Source organism: Alternaria arborescens, assembly GCF_004154835.1.
Source record: "Alternaria arborescens strain FERA 675 chromosome Unknown contig_8, whole genome shotgun sequence".
Taxonomy (NCBI): domain Eukaryota; kingdom Fungi; phylum Ascomycota; class Dothideomycetes; order Pleosporales; family Pleosporaceae; genus Alternaria; species Alternaria arborescens.
Genome location: NW_021167863.1, coordinates 322,931 through 341,324, shown reverse-complemented (window position 1 = coordinate 341,324; position 18,394 = coordinate 322,931). Strand labels below are relative to the sequence as shown.

The window sequence follows — 18,394 nt, the reverse complement described above, 5'->3', positions numbered from 1 at the left end:
ACATCCTTTACAGTTGGTGTACGTTCAGCACTTTCTTCTGCGAAAGTATAAGTGGTACTCGTAGATGTAGGTAGATGTTCTTGCTTCGCGGGATGCGCGACCAGAAGTGTTTTCTCTGTGGAAGAACAGAGGACAGGAGAAGTGTCAGGTTATTGGTTTTTTGTCATTAATATGGTAGACAGTTGCCAAGCATGATACGGATATGCTGTGCTGATACGCGTTCATGCCCCTCGTGTCACGTGGAAGCGCTCTTTTGGCTAGCCTATTTTAACTTAGCTTTGTTGCTATGTAAACATGCAATGACGAACACAGAAGGAACACCCACCGACGCCTTGTAGTATCCACGTCGCCACGACCGCGTAATCGTCTACAGCTTTATAATTAACTTCGACATACCTATTTGCGCATATGGCGCGTCTCAACGAGCCGCCGATCGCACCTCAGCCATCGACGGATTCTATAGAAGCCCTCAAGCGACGCTTTTTGAGGCAGAACCGCGAACTCGCAAAAACGAACTCGATTCAGTCTATACGCATACGAAGCCTCGAAACAGACTGTTCGCGATTACTCGCCGAGAATTTGGCATTGCGCGAGCAGGTCCTGAACCTTCACAACACTATTGAGTCGCGTCCGGCACTCGATCAGATTGATGTTGTTAAGACGCAGCTTGAAGCCAAGCTTTCAGAGCTCGGTAGCTTGGTAGCAGGTTTATCGCAATCAAGAGGTGGGCATGAGAAGGATGCGGGAAGACGAAAAAGCCAGATGACAGCAAAGAGAAAAAGCGGAGAAGAGCGACAATGGAGAAGTGGATTGGGTCTTCAGGAGGTAGAGAACGGCATGCTGCCTACAATCACAGAAGACAAATACTATCCTCGAAGGACAATGGGGTATGTCTTTGTTGCCGTGCTAGAAATAGCATGCGCAGATGCACGCGAAGCTAACTTGTCGCAGTGCAGACGAGCTTCAGCAGGTTATAGAAGACCCGGACAGCCAATCACCAGACATCGGTCCTCCGCCAGTTGCGCGATTCGAAGACGAAGATCCCATTGGTTTTGATCCCAGTCCTGCAGTAGAGGAACAACGTGAGGAGGCTGAAGATGAGGGAGAGCCTGCGTTGTCGGTAAACCTTGAGACGCGTAAGAAGCGACGAGAAAGTGGGCCGAAGCTTAACATACGTCGCGTGTCCCTTTTCGAATCTCCGGAAGAAGCTGAAGAGACAGCTACAAAGCCTCTGCGTACTGGAGCGAAGCGGAAATTCAGCGTCCAGGAAGACGAGGAAGTGAGCCAAGCCAAGGGTGACGCTTTCAGATTTAGTCGCCGCAATATCTCAGGTGCTCCAGGGATAGAGACATCTAGTAGCGAATCCAAGCCTTCGTCATTAGATCGGCTTCCCGTTCTTTCAGCTAGTAAGTACACACAAAGCAAGATAGGGTCAATATCTGACTTAATAGAACCCGTCAATACCGATCCAATTTTGTCGCCAAAGAAGCATCGCTCTTCAAACCAAGACAAGCCCGAGAAACCAGAGAAGCCCGAGAAGCCAGCATCGAAAACTCGTAGTCGTCCTCGATTGAATATTACACGCAACACCACTCCGGACCTTCCGCTGATACCCATGCCTGAACCTGTACCTACTGCAGAGATCATACTCGATTCTCTACCTCCTAAGACACCTGCTGTGGACACTATTCTCTCTCCACCTTCTACCGAGCCGTCGACGCAACGACCAGACAACAAGGATACACCGCCACCGGGAGATCTCAGTTCCGCAGATCAGACCGGTCAAGCAGGTCGACCTGGCAGACGAGCGCGTCCTCAAGTCAGTTACAAAGAGCCCAGTCTCAACGTAAAGATGCGACGTCCAGATGCTAAGCTAGTTGATGCGGTGGTCGATCGCAGGACAAGTGTAGAGACCCAGCATGTACCTTCAACCCTCGTCAAGCGTGACGCAGATGGCGAAATCTCTTGGAAGCCCGTGTCGGTAGTCTCTCAGCCGAGAGGTGAAGAAGAGGCCGAAGCAGGCAGCCCACTGAGACAGAAACTCGACAGAAACCAAGACTCCAAAGCATCACCAGCGTCGTTTGAACCTGAGGAGCGATCGACAGCCTCGAAGGCCATATCCGCGCTCATCACCGAAACCAGTACTGCTAAGAGAAGAGTATCGTCATCAACTGCAGGATCCGCCTCCGAGCTTGCCATCGCCAAGCCAGTAGATCTTCCTCTTCTAAACAAGGATACCATAGCCGTTGAACAAGAGCCGAAAGAGAAGGACAGCTTGGCCGTGTTCGACTTTACCGACTCTTCACCTGCGGACCCAACGACCAACCCACGTACACGGGTTAACGAACTTGCTAAAGCAGCGCGAAGTGCGCGGCGACACTCTGCTATGCCTGCTTCTTCTACATCAACTTCATTAGAAGAGCGCAAAGCCGAGAGGGGAAGGGTTGAAGGGGCACTCCCTTCGTTGCATAAGCGCACTGGAAGCGGAAATGTGAAAAACAGTAGTAGTACTTCGAGTCTAGGAAGAAGTACTAGTGCTAATGGTATCGCTAGGGGCACGTCAAGTGCTCGAACGGCAGGCGTGAAGGAGAAGAGACTTACCGATACTGCAAGTGTACCGGCTGGTGCCAGTACGGCTGACGTAAGGGCGAACGCTGATGGAGCCGAAAGCATCAAAGTGCGAGACGGAGGGAGGGAGACGAGTACATTAAGAGCTGAGCGCGCAGCTAGCCGTCGAAAAAGTATGATGCTTTAGGGCTGGACTTAGGATACCATGTAGATGATTGGGGCGTTCTCATATATTGGCGTTATGACTGGCACGACATGAGCTGTTTCTCCATAGCGACGGCGTTTTTCTTCGCGAATGATACCTGATCTCACGGGATCATTTTCTCTATTCAGTGCAGTCAAATCGCTCTATGACGGTCATGAAGTCTAACTTGTTACTCTTCTCAATGGCTTTTTGTCAGGCTGCGCTCCTGTTGCATACAGTATATCGCCCATGAATCATATTAGTGGATGTATTGTTGCCGAGAAGCTGCTCAGTTAGCATGTCACAACATGTCGACAAGGTCATATGCGGTTGGTGATGTGATTGGTTGTATTGATGTGTGATGTATGTCTGTCTCTCAGCCTGATGAAGCCTTTGTTCGATACGATTTTTACCTGAACCCGATCTTTAACGGTTCCTGTCCTCATACCAGTCCTTTCCACTGTTGTCTTTGCTAAAGACTCTCTTGAAGCCTTTGGACACAGCATCAGTGACACTAAAGTCGTTGAACAACCATTGGTTGCTGTGTCGGCCATAGTACTTGAACTCCTTTGGCTCTTCGCTTCTCGCACTCTTGCCGCTTCCAACACTGCTTTGAGTGTCTCTGCGGCTGCGCTTGTGGACACGCGGTTTGCTGAACTCGCCTGGTGCGACACCAACACTTTCAGCATGTGTCTTGGAACTAGGCTCAGCGCGCATAACGCAGAGGCCGGAATACTGAGAGTAGTGGGAGTCATTGGTGCCTGTTGTGGACATTGTTGCTGATTTGGTGAAACGGGGCATGACGCCGCTGTCGATGGAGGTGGATCGGGGACATCGCTGGGACAGAATTGAGTCGGAGGAGGTTTCTCCATTGCCTTTGGCAGAGTTGTTGTTGTTGTTGGACTGGTGTTCGAACGAGACAAGCCTTGAGGTCAAGTCTTGAGCGTCGATGCGTTGGTTGTTATAGTCAGTCATCGGCAGTATGGTTGGAGACTGAGTAGAGAAGGTGATGACCTTTGGGTCTTGGCTGATTGTGGAGTGGATTGGATAGTCTTGGATCGTGTTTGGCCCTAGTGTCGAGGCAGTGGAACTAATGCTTGTAGATGGTAGTAGCATCGAATGTGGCAGTGCAAGCTAGGGGGGTGAATGAGGTATATATGCTTTCTCTTGTTTTCTTGCCAAGACCAACACTCTCACCATGAAATGCAGTCAAGACTTATTCCCGCCTCTAGGCGTCTTGGGTGGAGTCACTGGTTCAACGTATGGGAAGTCGGTTTGGGACAAACGTCTCTCTTGACCCAACCGTGAGCCGCATTGAACCTTACTAACCCACTTTATCCTGAAATACTCTCACTTCTGTTCGGTTAAACGCTATCGTACGTCAAATACGAGAACACATGACCTCTAACCCTTGATAGCGAATGTCAGCCTTACCCGGCTATCGGCAACCGCCACGCAATCCTAGAGGATAGTTTTAGGGACCGTGCAACAGCCACAGCAAGCCACATCCAATCCGCGCTCTGCAGCAACCTCAAAACGCAAGGCCGCGAATGCATACTACTGCAATTATGACATCGATATCGTTTTTCACGGCTAGGCGGGTACGGCTCGTGATTCGGAGCCTTCCGGTTAGGGCTAGCTGTGGCTTGTGAAGAGTTTTAGGGTGCCCCGGAGCCTTACGTGGCTTGAACAGTTGAGGCGCACGAGTCGGTTAAGCCACAGACAGGTGCATTGAAGTAGTATGAAAGTGGCCGTCGGGTGGCTTGTGAAGCTCAGCAGCCAAATAGAGGTTGACGTGATTGCCGGTGTCCGAATCTGTAATCGGAAGGATAGCCTGAACGGATGTCAACAGCCGACAGGGCAGAGCTTGGGCAGCAGTCCATGCTCGATAAGAAATTATGCAGGACAAGACAAACTTTGGGTCAACATCGGTGATTTATCCTCCGCCAGGCTCAGGACCCGCGCAAGGATGCACGGAGAGACGACGAAGATATGATTTGTAGGTGTAAACAGTCTGCTAGGACCTAGGGCGCTGAGGGATTTCAGAATGCTAGATCAGCAAGAGTAGGCAATTGCAGCACGAAAGCAGAGACACTGCTCTGATTCTTGGAAACCAACAAAGTCAAGACGGCAAACTCCCTATAGTAACACAGCATCTCATGTTGCCTAGCAAGAAGAACGCCATACGCCGCATCATCGTAATGGGTATATCGATATCAAAAACACCTGTCAGCGCCGCACATTGAAAGTTCACACCCCCACTAAACACCAGGTACACCATCCTTGCTGCGGATGCGTCCGTTTTTGACCGAACCTATGGTGACACCAGCTTCACCAGTCATCCAGCCTGGCATCTTCTCACCGTCTATAATACCTTCTTCTACCAACTGCCTGATACCGGCGAACACATGCGTCCCTTGGAACGTGACCCGTACGTTCGGTACCCAGCCCTCTTCGTTTTGTATTTCCTCTAGATCTTTAGCGGTTCTGTCGAGAAGAGAGGGGCGGCCGCGCCGTGTACGGCTGCCAGTTTGAGCATCAAGGTTCGATATATCGTCGTCTAGTTGCGTCGGAGTACTACCGTTAGATGGAGATGGAAATGGGTCATCGATGCGGACTTCGAATCGCTCAAGACCTTGACCATCGTCAGGCTGCGCTGAGGTCCCGAACCGTCCAGCAGCTACCTCTTTCCTACGTTTGGCCTCTGAAGACTGTTTGTCGTCCAGTGGTCGCTTGGGTCGACCGGGTCCAGCTTTGGATCCACCATTGGTATTGCTCTTTTCCCCTGTCATCTTGTCTTGCCCTTCACTCTTTTGTGTGGTGATAAAGTCTAGTGCATTCTGACTAAAACTATGATCTTGAAAGATGCTCCAACCACCTGCTGCAGCATTGCTCTTCCCAGGCCCGCGGTACGTCAAAAGGGCATCGAGTGACTTCGTGGTAAAGTTCGTACTTGTTAACTGGTAACGCGCAGACGGTCTTGAGAAGGCTTTCGGTATAGCTTGCTGCACGATATCCCTCAGATGTCTCCCTTGGTCTCCAACGACTTGGCCGGTAAGCGTTGCTAGCGACGAGTATACGAAAGGCGATCCGTTAGGCCATACGAAGAATACAGCTTTGGCGCTATCCGTGCTGCTGGACTCGACGGTCAGCGACGCTTCGGTGCTGTACGGCGAATCGTGAATGTAGACTCGTAGTATGGTCATGGGCGACGATTTTATCCGTGTAATCAGGTAATGTGCCTTGATAAGCGGCGTCAGCTCTCTTGCGAGATTTGACATGAAGGTCTGCGCTTGGAATCGTGGAAGATGGTCTGAATCGTTTGTGACTTCCATGTCCGTCACTGGTGATCGCGCACTAGGTATCTTTGTGAGGCGTTTCGCCGTCCAACGCAAGGCATTCGGATGATCTAGTAAGTACTGTATCTCTGCCGTTGCCATTTGGTACATGGATATGCCGTGTCTCCAATCTCCCTCAAGTATGCGGTCAAGCACCTCCCTCCTGCCACCTTTGCGCGCAGCTAGCTGTTTGTACGTTTCTTGAAGCACTTCATAGCTTTGCGCCGGCTCGTATATCTCCTCGTCGTCCTCATCCACTCGATCACTGAGCAGATACGGCTTGCAGAAGTCGCGGTTTTTCTTGCTGAGCCATTGCAGCGCAAGCGACACGAGCGATTGGCGAGAGAGCTTTGTAAAGGTGCGCTGGACCTCGCGGTGGTTGATCGGCAACCGGTGAGAGTGCGGAATGTTCTTATAGTCGGGGGCGGTCGCCATCACGTCGGTGCGGTTTGCGTCTACATGGAGGGGCCGTCGGTTGTTGTTGATTGGAAGCTGTTATCGATAGTGTGAGTCGCGACGCGTCGAGGAGGAGCAGGGCCCACCACGTGACTTGGCTCACCCCCATTGTGCTTAGGTGGTCAGGTACCTGGGCGTCTACGTAGCGATAAACTGTTGTTTGTAACATTCAACACAGACCTGTAGATTATGCATCGCTCCCAAAGCTCTCTACCTTCAACATATGTCGTCTGGATGAGTCTTGAGGTTCTTACGGAGCCGTTTGAGGATGGGTGTAGTGTATTCTTTCCGGTTCAAAGCTACCTAGGTGCACAGTAGTCTCGCTGCACTCCGTCATAGATAACCATTAGGTATTACCAATATTCATGCACCCACAGCTCTCTCCAAGGTAAAGACCGGAGAGACATTAGTTCCATCAGGATTATGTTCTGGTGAGGCTCATCAGTACATTCGCTGGCTAGGAATCCCTTACAATTCTTGCCAGATTCAGATGGACACTGATCATATCTTTCTTGCCGAAGATAGCATAATATGCCGCGTGGAAATTGCCGCTTCTTGGATGTGCGATCCGCTCAGGTGTCCGGTCCAGTCTCGGACAAAGACGCTCAAACATGATTCGTCGTCGGTAAAGATGTACGTCCTGATTACAAACAACGAATGCTCAGCTGCTGTGGAAACAATACGACGAGCTGACAGTAAGACGACAGTCATGCTGAGTTTCCTTGAGCCAGCAATCCGAAAGGAAGCAGTAGTCATTCACAGTGCTCTCATCTCGAAACCCTGAACTCGGAGAGCGAAAGCTGGAGCCGTTGCGACTCCAACCACACGTGGGGTGAGGCTCGGCGTAAATGCGGCCTGGGGTTTGCGGTCGCTAATAACTCTAGTCACCGACCGCGGGGCTTCCATTGATCGAGAACGCCCTGCGCACTTTGACATTCATCCACGTCACGATACACACACACATTGCTCTTGCTTTTTGCACCCTCATCAACGGCCTGTGCAACAGAACGTATACACCAAACCAGCGAACGATTTCAGACGTCGAACCAGGCTCCAGCCGCGCAAAATCAGCTTCGGACACGCAAGCGCGATCGGATCGGGCCTGAGTGGAGCACCATCTCCCAATTCCTCAACAACGACTTCCAGCGATTCTCCCGCTCCATCGTCTGGATAGCAAACATACGCCCATGTCCGCCTACAAAGGCCAGCGAGGGCCCAACGTGTCCCAGTACATCGCGAACCTCAACCAGCTGTCGCCACAGCAGGATCTGCTTGCCGATCCAGCACCCACCGAGGACTTCTCCGACTTCCTGAACGGAGAGTTCTTCGACGTGGACAACGCCCGTAACGCCAGTGTCGACTTCGCTTCTGCCAGTGCTTTTGGCCTTGATTTTGATACCGAGCAAACACAGCCGCTGAAGACCGACGGAGAGTTTCCGCGCAACCCGGGCACCAGCGCCGACGCGAACATGGACTTTAATTTAAACGGTAAGCACATTTCCACGTTCAAAACTGTTCCGTTTTTCAGTCAATGTGGTTTTTACCCATCGAGACTCGTCCGTTTGAATTGTCGCATGGTTCGCATTACTCCGTCCAATAGCAGGCTGGCGAGGCGCATGCAAACCCCGCCCTGTGTGTTGCATGCATCGTCACCCCACACCTCGTACAACAGCCACTCACAAGGCGTCCTATATATGCAGCCATGCATCACTGCAAGCACGTAACTGCTTGTTCCGCTGAGCGAAGAACACTACGCACTCGCATCGCGACTCGAGCACATCATCGTCTAGAATAGCCATGACTGACTTTGATCTGCTAGTAGGCGACTTCCCATTCACCGACTTCAACAACTTCGGTACAACACCAGCGTTTGACCCTTCCATGCCCCTGGCGCACTCTCAGCCTACCCACTACCCGCTCGCACCCAACTACGCCTCACCTGCCTCCTCGTTATCTCCTGTTGCCCAAGGCTTTGATCAGTCTTCGAAGAAGCGCAAGCTCGACAATGTCGCTCCCGTCATGCCACAGTCTCTGGACGAGAACGCCCGCGTAGCCGCAGAAGAGGATAAGCGTCGCCGTAACACAGCCGCAAGCGCCCGCTTCCGCATCAAAAAGAAGCAGCGTGAGCAAGCTCTCGAGCAGTCCCAAAAGGAAGCGCAGGAGAAGGTCGCCAAACTAGAAGCTACCATCCAGCAACTGCAGACGGAGAACGCATGGCTCAAGGGACTCATCACCGAGAAGAACGGCGGCAAGAGCACTACAGACGAGCTCAAGGCACTCATCAACAAGCGCGAGCAAGCCACAGGTGGACGGAGTAGCGGTACGCACACAGATGGCGTAGGCACCTTGATTGAGAGCCAAAAGGCGGATGCCTAAAATACGTCCTTTGTTTCTTCTTCTTCTTCTGTCCTTTCTTCTCTGTACCTTTGTTGCTCTCAGTCAAGCTGGTCAATCTTTACTTTTGCGTACTGAGCCCATGTTCTGCTGTGCTGCTTCCACGGTTGGTTGGGTGGGGGATGGAGGATATGCCACATGATTAGGAAGAGTACGCGATCATATCCATGTAGACGAGCGGATGAATAAGTAGCCGATACCATTTTCAACACATATAATGCCAGATGTTCCAACACAAAGGGAAAAGCCTGTTGTCTCTGCCAAGTATCAAATATGAATTCTGAAGGTGTTTTTCCTGTTTTACATTAATGTGCTCGTGAGGAGAATGCGTTGTGGCGTCCAGGTTATAGCAGGAGACGATGAGTGGAGTAGCAAGTATCAATATGGTAGGTATCAATTTCGCCATGTCGACGGGGGGAAGCGCAGGACTATGCACACTATGGTTTCAACGCCGTACCCAGGAAGAGAAGAGCAGCGATTTCCAATCAAAAAACACCCCCAGCTTTCTTCTCGGCCCTCAGCCTCAGCAGGCCCCGCTCACGTAGCTTTCGCTTGGCCCTTCATACGGGCCAGTCTGCATCCTACCCACCTTGTTCGATCGTCAGGATGGAAAATGCAATGGCTCACACATGGGACCATCAATGCCCTTGGCGCTATTATCCTTCTAGATAGCAATCCAGGTGATGGTAATGACAATGTCCATGCCCTTCTTCTCGGCAGCCTCCCACTTGTAGCTGTATGTGCCGTCCTTCTCGTTGTTCCAGAAGGCGCCAACCGCGCTGTGCATGCCGCGACGACCGTGCTTGTCGGGTTCCGCGGGAGAGCCAATGTGTTGGATGACGGTGCTGTTGGCGATGTACTTGTAGGCAGGCTGCGAGGGAGTTTCAGGGGTGGAGGATTCGGATGAGGGTGTAGTCTTGCTGATGAGCGTCTTGAGGATGTATTGCTAGGGTAAACGTTAGTACATGATGGAGGCGGTTTGACGTCGCGTGCATGGTTGCGCCAGCTAGTCTAACTAAAACTTACAATAATCTCGCTGTTCCAGTCTCCAACCTTTGTGTGGTCGTATGATTCAGCGGCGCCGATAGCTTGCTCGCAGGCCTAGGTAGTTTGGTTAGCTCATGCAGCCTCATCCAGACGCATGCAGGGCGGCGTACCTGCTGAGCAATTTGCTCCAGTTCAGAGGTAGGAAGCGGTGACGCGGACTGTCTCTTTGTCAGTACACAATAACTTGTGCTTGCCGAGCAAGACACTTACTGCCATGGTGTTGACTGTGCTGTATAGTGATGTTGCGAAATGTGGAGCAGGAGGTTTATCGATGTCTCGAACAGGAACGTAGTGTGATGAGACGTAAATGTCGTGTTTACTCCCAAGGATCAGTGTTTGGACAAAGCTAGCGTCGGCGGCCGGAGTTGGATAGACGTGGCAGGTGCGCAGGTGGCACCCAGGGACCGGGCCATCCCCGCATGCAGCCTCAGAGCCGATGCTGTCACGTGGGCGACATGATAGGCCAAGGGAAGGCGTGAACTTGCATGGGTTTCCCATCGCGACCCGCATCAACAAGAGCTTTGACGACATTGTGATGCAGACTTCTTCTCCTCACCTTGTTCCTACCACGAGATTCTTCGTCTGAAGCTGCATCAATCCTTGGCTCTCTTGGTGCCACTCAAGCGACCGATACTCAACCTCAAAAGTACCTCTGGAAAGCTCGCGTCGCAACATCAGCGGGACCATCACCACCATCGTCATGTCCACCCAACCGCTTCTCCAAACCGCTCCCGGTGCGTCGCATCCTTCGCCCCGCCCCCAAAACGCATACTAACACTCTCCTCCAGGCAAGCGCATTGCTCTCCCCACGCGTGTCGAGCCCAAAGTCTTCTTCGCAAACGAGCGCACCTTCCTCTCATGGCTCAACTTCACCGTCATCCTCGGCGGCCTCGCAATCGGCCTGCTTAACTTCGGCGACAAGATTGGCAAGATCTCCGCCGGCCTCTTCACTCTCGTTGCCATGATGGCCATGATTTACGCCCTGTTCACCTTCCACTGGCGCGCAAGGAGCATAAGGCTAAGGGGCCAGGGCGGCTTCGACGACCGACTGGGTCCTACCATTCTGACGATTGCGCTGTTTGCAGCCGTCATTGTCAACTTCGTGCTGAGGTTGACAATGGGTGGTGAGCAACACCACGGCAAGAACTAGGAGAGGTACCAGGATGCAACGTGCGCGCAGCAGCTGCCATCACCCAATAGTTTGTGTGCATAGTGGCTCGGGCGCACATGGTCGGATCGAACGTGGAGGGTCGTGGAAAGAGGCAATAGCGGGTCGTCAAAACATACTTGGGGATGCAGAACTGGTGAAGACGACATATTTGGATGAGTTGGAAGGGCGTTTTGTTATTCAGTAACATGGTCATGTTTTCAAGAGTTCTGTACAATTACATAATGACATGCACGTCGAATCGAGGTGCCTGTTGTACCTCTTCTTGTTTTTGTTCTAGTTGCAGCTATGCAAACCACACGTAAAGAGGACGCAAAGTACATTTGTTTTAGCTTTACGATCTTTCAGTCTCCTTGAGAGGACCGTGTGATAGAGAAAGACAATCCTTACCAGCGGGCGCTCCACTCGCATCGAATCGCTCACCCTACTGCTTAGAGATAAACGTCCTATTCCATACGAAAACAAGGAACAGGAACTTCTGTGGCCACTTGCTCACCTTCTGCATGATATCCTCCTAGGCTTTCTGTGTGTAACGTTTGATAGCTCGGTAAGTCCATGAAGGCTTGGACTATATGTATTTAGATATCGACGAGTTCCCACGTATTTGGTTTTAACGTATGTTGGTTTTAGGCAGATGAGACCTGTGTTCCAACACACGGCGTGCTTGTCAAGTAACTCATGATGAATAGAGAATCTTCTAGGCACAGCAATGGAGTGTCCTAGCTGCTGGTTTGCCGAGCTGATCTGGTGGTGGGTAAACTCTTATACCGATGAAAAGATTCACTTATAAGAAGCAGGATACGTTAGATTTATCGGTGTGAGCCACGGTAGAAGGAAACACTGATCTGGAGTAAGCAGAAGGTCTAAAGGCGGATATGTTAACAAGAGCATATCAAATGATACATTCGTCTGAGAACTAGCTTCTTGAATTCCAGCCGTATGAGCCCATCCAAGTGGATGCAGACAAGAGAGACAGGAATTACTACGATGACGTTAAGCACGGTAGAAGTGTGCCTTGTGGTTGGCTTTGCAAATAATGAAAATAACATTGCATTTGATTGCACATGTTTCACATTTTCAAAGGACTGGTATTGCTACTAGAGCTCACCGTTCGACAGCCTCTCTATGGTCCTAGTTCCAGCTCTACCAAATGAACCTCTGCAAGTTACCAGGCTCACTGGACCACGTGAATGTACGATACAAGAAAGTATTCGAGACAGCCGCATTAATAGCGAGCAGCCAAACAGTCTCCAAGACCATACGTACGTCAAACCCTCTGCTGTTCGACATTGCAGCTTGGTTGCAGGGCACATGCAGCCGCCAGATTATCCATGGAATGATGAAATAACGAGGCTCTACTAGTGGAGCAGTAATGAGTGAGAGCGCAGTGGTCACTAGCCACACAATGACGAAGCTTATCTGACAAGTAGGGCGATCAGCGTTGTCTTTTGTAAGACTGGCTTTACTTTTCTCCATTGGTGTTTGCTCCTTCTCAGGTGAGACCGGCTGTAGTGGTGAAGAAAGCGCTTGAACAGTAGTCCATGCACATACATAGTATACTGGGACTGCAAGGTACTTCAACGTGGGGTATAGTCGAAGCACCTTGAAGACGTAGAAAACAAAGTGTCGGTTGTCGGCCAAGGTATACGGGTGAATGATGGTATTGAAATGGACTGCAAGGAAGCTGCCGGCTATGAAGAACGCAGTCGTTGCAGTTGTCGGGATTCCGTAGTAAGAGATGTTGAGATGTTCATGGCACAATATCTGGAGACGTCTCGGTAAGAAAGTGACAGCAGGTCTGAGCAGGGGTCCAATTAATAGTGGTGCCGAGAAGAACGTAATGTAAGGCCAGATGTAGAGCATCTGAGGAAGATGAATAGTAGCCGTGTGGGCTGATTTGTCCCCTATCAATGTTAGCTCTTGTCCATACAAAGACGTATTCTACGCTTACCAAGGACAACACTGCCGTTCCAGATTACAAACCCAGTGAACAGAAATAGAAGGGTGATATAGGGTAAGGTGACCTTGAGTACGACCAAAGGTTTCCGTAAGGCTGCAACCACCACAGACAGCAGAAACATGACAACATCTAGCAATACATTAATATCGACTCTGATAGCTGAATACGAGGCGACGTACCATGGAGACCCGCGTCTTGAACATGACTGTCATAGATTGCACCATCGTTCCAACTAGTCTGTACAGCTGACCTAAGGTCTGAACTTGTTGAGATAGTTGCCGGCGCATCTTTCTTCAATGTGTCGATGACCGCAAGCCCAGCGGGGAACACAGCCACCCAAAAGATGTTGGTTTGTCGAAACAGAAGTGCAAAAACTCCCAGTGCTACTGCACTGATCATTCTCACGATAGTTCGCTTTGACATCGAACTCGTCAGATATGCACTATATGCGAATAGTACCGCCAGAGTTGACATCACATCTGTGTAGTACAACGCAGAGAAGAAGAAGAGAGGGGGGAAGAGTGCAATGTTAAGAGCGGAGTGAACGTCAACCACGAAGGTAGGGTCTCTCACAGCAGAGTCGCGTTCTGCAATGTTTCCGTCCTCCTGCAAGCTCTTGCCTGGGTTCTGACGCTTTCGAAGTAGACGCAGAATACCATAGCTCATAATCATGACGATACAAAGAGCTTCGGCGTTCAACATGCGCAAGGAGGATGTTTCGCAGCCCAATAATGGTTTCGATAATTTGGAGACCAAGTAGCTTTGATCAATCATTAGTCATGTTCGGCCAGCAGGTGTTGTAGGCGATCGTACAGGCCAGGTGGAGTGGTGATCTTCGGATCCCATGAGTAGTCGCCTTTGCAGTACTTCTGGGCTTGGGGAATATGGAAGTACTCATCCTCGTATTCGGTCAGTATTAGAACACGTCGATGTTGCTGGTACATACCAGGTAAGGGTTTGGAACTTCATGTAGCACTTCTCCATACCATATAGTGGTGATGTACACAATGAATACAATGGCGCTGGGCAAAGCCCACGCCTCGAGTAGTAGAGGCATCAGTCTTCTTTGGTTGACTGCCCAAGCAATAGTCTAGGAGAAAGAATGGTGTCAAATGTCAGTGGACAGTTTGAAAGATGCGGGTGATCCTGATTTAGTTAGCTTACCGCGGTCCGGGCGCGTCGTGCATCTCAAAACTTGGACAAACAACTTGAAGTCCCCGATATTACGCGTTGCAACATGGCATTACCTCTTCCGCCGGGGCTGACGCCCCCCGAGATAGCGTTCTTGTGCGAGATGGAGCTCGTCACTGTCATACCGCGGCAGAGACTTGAGGGATTGGAGCTTCTCGGCGTAGGTGTGCCCCTCCACCCCGCCATGCTTGCTTGTGTATGTGTATTGTGTATAGGTTGTTTATGTTGATAAATCATAGGGACCCATAGAACCGCTCGTTCCTCCGCACCGAACAGACATTCCTCTGTGGTTAGCTCTCCTGCTCAAGCGACAGCGCCGCGCCAACATACTTCCACCGCCATGGCTTAACACGCACTCTCTCAATGCCATCCTCGAACACGAAATCGAATACGCCGAGACCTTCTCCCCGCCACCCCGACTACCACCGCAGCCCTCAAACAATACACTTCCTATCTCCCCACCGTTCCTACCCAACTCGACAGCAGGAGGAGCACCAGACGCCTTGCCATATCACTGGCTTGAGCTGGGCGAAATGCTGCTCGAAACAGCGTCGGACGACTTCGAGGAGCCAGACAACGTACGGAAACTGCTGAGAGGCCTGAGGGAAGTACGAATGGCCAAGCTCAGAAGCGGTGTAGAAGTACTGGATGCAGGAGGTGGTTTCAAAATGAATGGTGTGGGAGGTATGGAGGTAGGAGAAGGAAGGACGTTCATTACTGGCGTTATTGATGGGTTGAGGTGCGTATCATGCATAGCATCAGAAGGTTGGTACTAACCGTCAACAGGAAGATTGCAGCATCGCGAGAACAGCAACGCAAAGACCGAGACCGAGAGGAGGCAGAAAACGGTTACGCTGGTACAGCCGACTATGACGACGACGAGATGGATATGCAATGAACCCACGCCCTTTCCAATAGCTGTTCCTAAACGTCAGCTTCCGAATGGAGTAAAAGCTGTACAAGGGCAACTCCCAGAACCCAGCTACGAGCTATCCGCGGCGATATTCGTTGTCAAGTCCGTCAATATCTCCATCGACAACATGGGCGCTTGTTTTCACGACGTGCACGAAACTGGTCGTGTTCTACACCGGCCTCGGCGCATTACTCCAACACTTCTAGTGCATTGCTGACAAGTCATCTTGGATGTCGGCGGCATAACAGAAAGAACGCGGCGCTTGCTGGGTGCCTCGTTCAGGTTCTGGACTCAAAATCTCACTTTGCGGATTTACGTGCCATGATAGCAAGGATGGACCGTGAGTCCCCAAGATCCATGCTCGAAAGTGACATTTTGAGCACGTATGCCCATATAAGTGTCACTATGGATCATACCTCGTTCAAGATGCTACTCCATTGTGTTGCGTTAGCTGGAGCACTATGGAACAAGGTGTTCCCAAGTCGTAACTTTCATAGTCACGCTACACATCCGCGATTCAATTCACATATCGCTCGGCAATGTTTACTGTTGTATCCGAGTTGAACGCGTTCGGCACGATCAAGACGATCGTTTATACCTAGATAGGCATTCCTTTGCATCCGAGGTATTTACGAATGTAGCTACTACGCCGGTCTCTAGACGCGGTGAACATCGTCCCCGTGACCTTACCTACCCCATGTATACCGGCAAAAAGTTCCGATGTATGTTTCTAGGGACCCTTTCACAGTCAAGGGATAAGATACCCTCATATGCAAGTCATGGAAACTCGATATCGCCGAGCCTAGAACAAGGAGCTGCCCTGAAGAAGGCCCGTCAAGGCCGTTCCTCGGCCCGCGAACAGCGTTGCGTGACAGCAACACAGGCAATACCCCAAGAGATATTCGATAGCACACATGAACGCCTCGATGCGAAGGGTCATGTCAGCATGCGCGTCATCATAGTCTGTGCAAGGCATCATATTGTTGATCTGGCGGTTTTACGGTCTCATCGGAGGAGGGATGTGATGAGATTAGAGTGCCGGCGGAGCCGCACGTCGCCATCCAAGCCATCCAAATTGAGTCGAGACTGCAGTACCAAGGTGTGCACGCTCGCTGAAAAAATTCAGTGCAACTATACTTGGGCGACCGAGTGAATCACTTCAGCAAGACCGTGTCGTGGACAGGCTATAGGGCAGCAATGCGCGTGACAGCGTCGATCACTACCCACGATGTGCGAACAACTGATTCATGTAGTCTCGGTGGTAGGTGAATCGGCAAGCGATTGGGAGCAGTGTCTTCCCGCGCAACACACAGATGCGAAAACACACCTGTATGCATGTGAAGAAGGTGGTCATGGCATTACCATGCCAGTGTTGCGTAACGTATCTTTACGACTTATCAAATATGAAACGTTAGCTCAACAACAACAATTTAAACCCCTCAAATTACTGAACAAGTAATCCTAGACACGCTTACCCGCTCTTCAGCCTTCCCGGAAGCACCGACACGTGGTTAAGACATGGATAGGTCTCTCTTCTCTCGGCTCGCTCTGGTTGCACTGTCCACGCATCTATCCCGGCAAATCGACTCCACAACAACAAGCGAACAATCTGTCGCAATGAGGCTGACAACAAGCTGACGAAACTAGTCGCGGCCAAGTGTCCCGTCCTATCTTACCGTATAGTAATAACACTCATAACACCATGGAAACTTCCCATCCTTCGAATATGCGCCCAAGAAGCAAGGAAGACGGCGTGACAAAGCATGCACGCCCCAAACAGGCATCATGCATGCATGAAAGATACATGTGTACGTGAGTCGCGGCATTCATGCGCGAGGTAATGGACACGGGTACTGGGGTTGTGAGTCGTAAACAAGAAATAGAAAAATAGGATGATTACGTGAGTATTTTGGATAGAGTGGTAAACTACTACATCGGCGAAGGAGAGCTCAAGAGAATGAGAAGGAAAAAGTAAAGTAAGGTTTCGTGTATGCGATGTAGTGGATTGAGAAGGATGGAGCAAGACGAGGGGTGTGAGAAAAGTACATCTATATGCCGTAATTGGGAATGAGTGACATGTGGCGAGCAATGTGAGTGAAGGGAGCCCAGAGGTATCCTACCATGGGGTGAAAGACAAGAGTACGCCAGCATCATGTCCATTGATGTTGTCTTAGTGATTCGCCCAAGAACATTTTTTTGAGGTTCCACCCTAGGTCGCAGGATCGGATCTCCAAGCTAGCCTTACGGCGGCAATCCCTAGGTGGTCGAGCTTCTGGGCTGATGGAAGAAAGTTTTCGTCATACCACTGGGTATTGGAGTGCATAGTAGTTAACAACACACGTGGCATTGCATCGCATGCCAGAAGCAACACGGTTTCGATTTTTGGTGTGTGAGTAGATCTTGGTCGAGAACGTTAAGGACTGCCGTTTCTTCCGAATGTCTATGTCGCGTGTGAAAACATTCTTTTGTGTATCGGATTAGAAAACGATAATGCTTGTTGATCCAAAAGCAGAGCATTGTGCATAAGCCCAGGATCTAGAGGCTGCCTTTCCGCCGTTCTTGTCGCAAAAGAAAGCTGATGCCGTTGATCTCTCGAAAGTCTTGCTTTTTCTCGTGTCCGACACGTGCGCACGTTACCTACCAAGATTTCCATTCCAAGATCCCATGTCGGACCTTCCCGAGACCATATATCGAACCCGACGCAGCTAGTAAACCTTCACCACCGCCATTATCGCAATACCACACATCGAAATACCACACTCCAATCTCCAAGACTGCAATATCTTACTGGGATTCCAATAGCAGCGTTCAACATCTCTCCGCTGACTTACTTATTGCAGTAAGCAGTAAAGAAAAATGAAGAATGTGAGACAGGCCTCATACACCTCCAGTGTGATCTGATGCCAGCTTTCCTTACGCACCTTACTTTACTACATGTGGGTACCTTGCTTGTGTTTATGGCCAGACGAGATTTGAAGCGGAGGTCGTTAATGAAGACACGACAGGGATATTGTAGCTTTTTCCGCGAATAGGCATGAGGCGGATGTACCGGATACTGAGCCTGTGAGCTGCTGTATGAGGGATGGTGAGACGGGGGTCCTGGTATGTGGATTATAGCTAATGGAGAACTCGTGTTTGTACGATAGCGATACGATATCTGATGAAGGTTATTAGC

At 50.6% G+C, this 18,394-nt stretch overlaps 8 protein-coding genes across 8 annotated transcripts; 4 read left to right on the top strand and 4 right to left on the bottom strand.

Moving 5' to 3' along the window:
• Window positions 1-408: 408 nt before the first annotated feature.
• On the top strand, window positions 409-2,755 carry AA0111_g4317 (hypothetical protein; the record flags this gene model as incomplete). Its single annotated transcript, XM_028650306.1, has 3 exons — window positions 409-887; window positions 952-1,406; window positions 1,452-2,755. The coding sequence occupies 3 exons, from the start codon at window positions 409-411 to the stop codon at window positions 2,753-2,755; spliced, it is 2,238 nt and encodes a 745-aa protein (XP_028507991.1).
• Window positions 2,756-3,178: 423 nt separating this feature from the next.
• On the bottom strand, window positions 3,179-3,868 carry AA0111_g4316 (hypothetical protein; the record flags this gene model as incomplete). The annotated part of the gene is made up of 1 exon (XM_028650305.1): window positions 3,179-3,868. One exon carries the CDS (start codon window positions 3,866-3,868, stop codon window positions 3,179-3,181), a length of 690 nt encoding a protein of 229 aa, XP_028507990.1.
• A 1,145-nt stretch (window positions 3,869-5,013) lies between these two features.
• Window positions 5,014-6,525, bottom strand: AA0111_g4315 (hypothetical protein; the record flags this gene model as incomplete). The annotated part of the gene is made up of 1 exon (XM_028650304.1): window positions 5,014-6,525. One exon carries the CDS (start codon window positions 6,523-6,525, stop codon window positions 5,014-5,016), a length of 1,512 nt encoding a protein of 503 aa, XP_028507993.1.
• A 1,208-nt stretch (window positions 6,526-7,733) lies between these two features.
• On the top strand, window positions 7,734-8,922 carry AA0111_g4314 (hypothetical protein; the record flags this gene model as incomplete). Its single annotated transcript, XM_028650303.1, has 2 exons — window positions 7,734-8,034; window positions 8,369-8,922. 2 exons carry the CDS (start codon window positions 7,734-7,736, stop codon window positions 8,920-8,922), a joined length of 855 nt encoding a protein of 284 aa, XP_028507992.1.
• A 682-nt stretch (window positions 8,923-9,604) lies between these two features.
• Window positions 9,605-10,203, bottom strand: AA0111_g4313 (hypothetical protein; the record flags this gene model as incomplete). The annotated part of the gene is made up of 4 exons (XM_028650302.1): window positions 9,605-9,886; window positions 9,967-10,041; window positions 10,098-10,145; window positions 10,198-10,203. 4 exons carry the CDS (start codon window positions 10,201-10,203, stop codon window positions 9,605-9,607), a joined length of 411 nt encoding a protein of 136 aa, XP_028507995.1.
• A 484-nt stretch (window positions 10,204-10,687) lies between these two features.
• Window positions 10,688-11,137, top strand: AA0111_g4312 (hypothetical protein; the record flags this gene model as incomplete). Its single annotated transcript, XM_028650301.1, has 2 exons — window positions 10,688-10,721; window positions 10,776-11,137. The coding sequence occupies 2 exons, from the start codon at window positions 10,688-10,690 to the stop codon at window positions 11,135-11,137; spliced, it is 396 nt and encodes a 131-aa protein (XP_028507994.1).
• Window positions 11,138-12,298: 1,161 nt separating this feature from the next.
• Window positions 12,299-14,172, bottom strand: AA0111_g4311 (hypothetical protein; the record flags this gene model as incomplete). The annotated part of the gene is made up of 5 exons (XM_028650300.1): window positions 12,299-13,059; window positions 13,107-13,244; window positions 13,295-13,875; window positions 13,929-14,014; window positions 14,062-14,172. 5 exons carry the CDS (start codon window positions 14,170-14,172, stop codon window positions 12,299-12,301), a joined length of 1,677 nt encoding a protein of 558 aa, XP_028507997.1.
• A 180-nt stretch (window positions 14,173-14,352) lies between these two features.
• Window positions 14,353-15,204, top strand: AA0111_g4310 (DNA replication complex GINS protein; the record flags this gene model as incomplete). Its single annotated transcript, XM_028650299.1, has 3 exons — window positions 14,353-14,502; window positions 14,546-15,045; window positions 15,093-15,204. The coding sequence occupies 3 exons, from the start codon at window positions 14,353-14,355 to the stop codon at window positions 15,202-15,204; spliced, it is 762 nt and encodes a 253-aa protein (XP_028507996.1).
• Window positions 15,205-18,394: the final 3,190 nt, after the last annotated feature.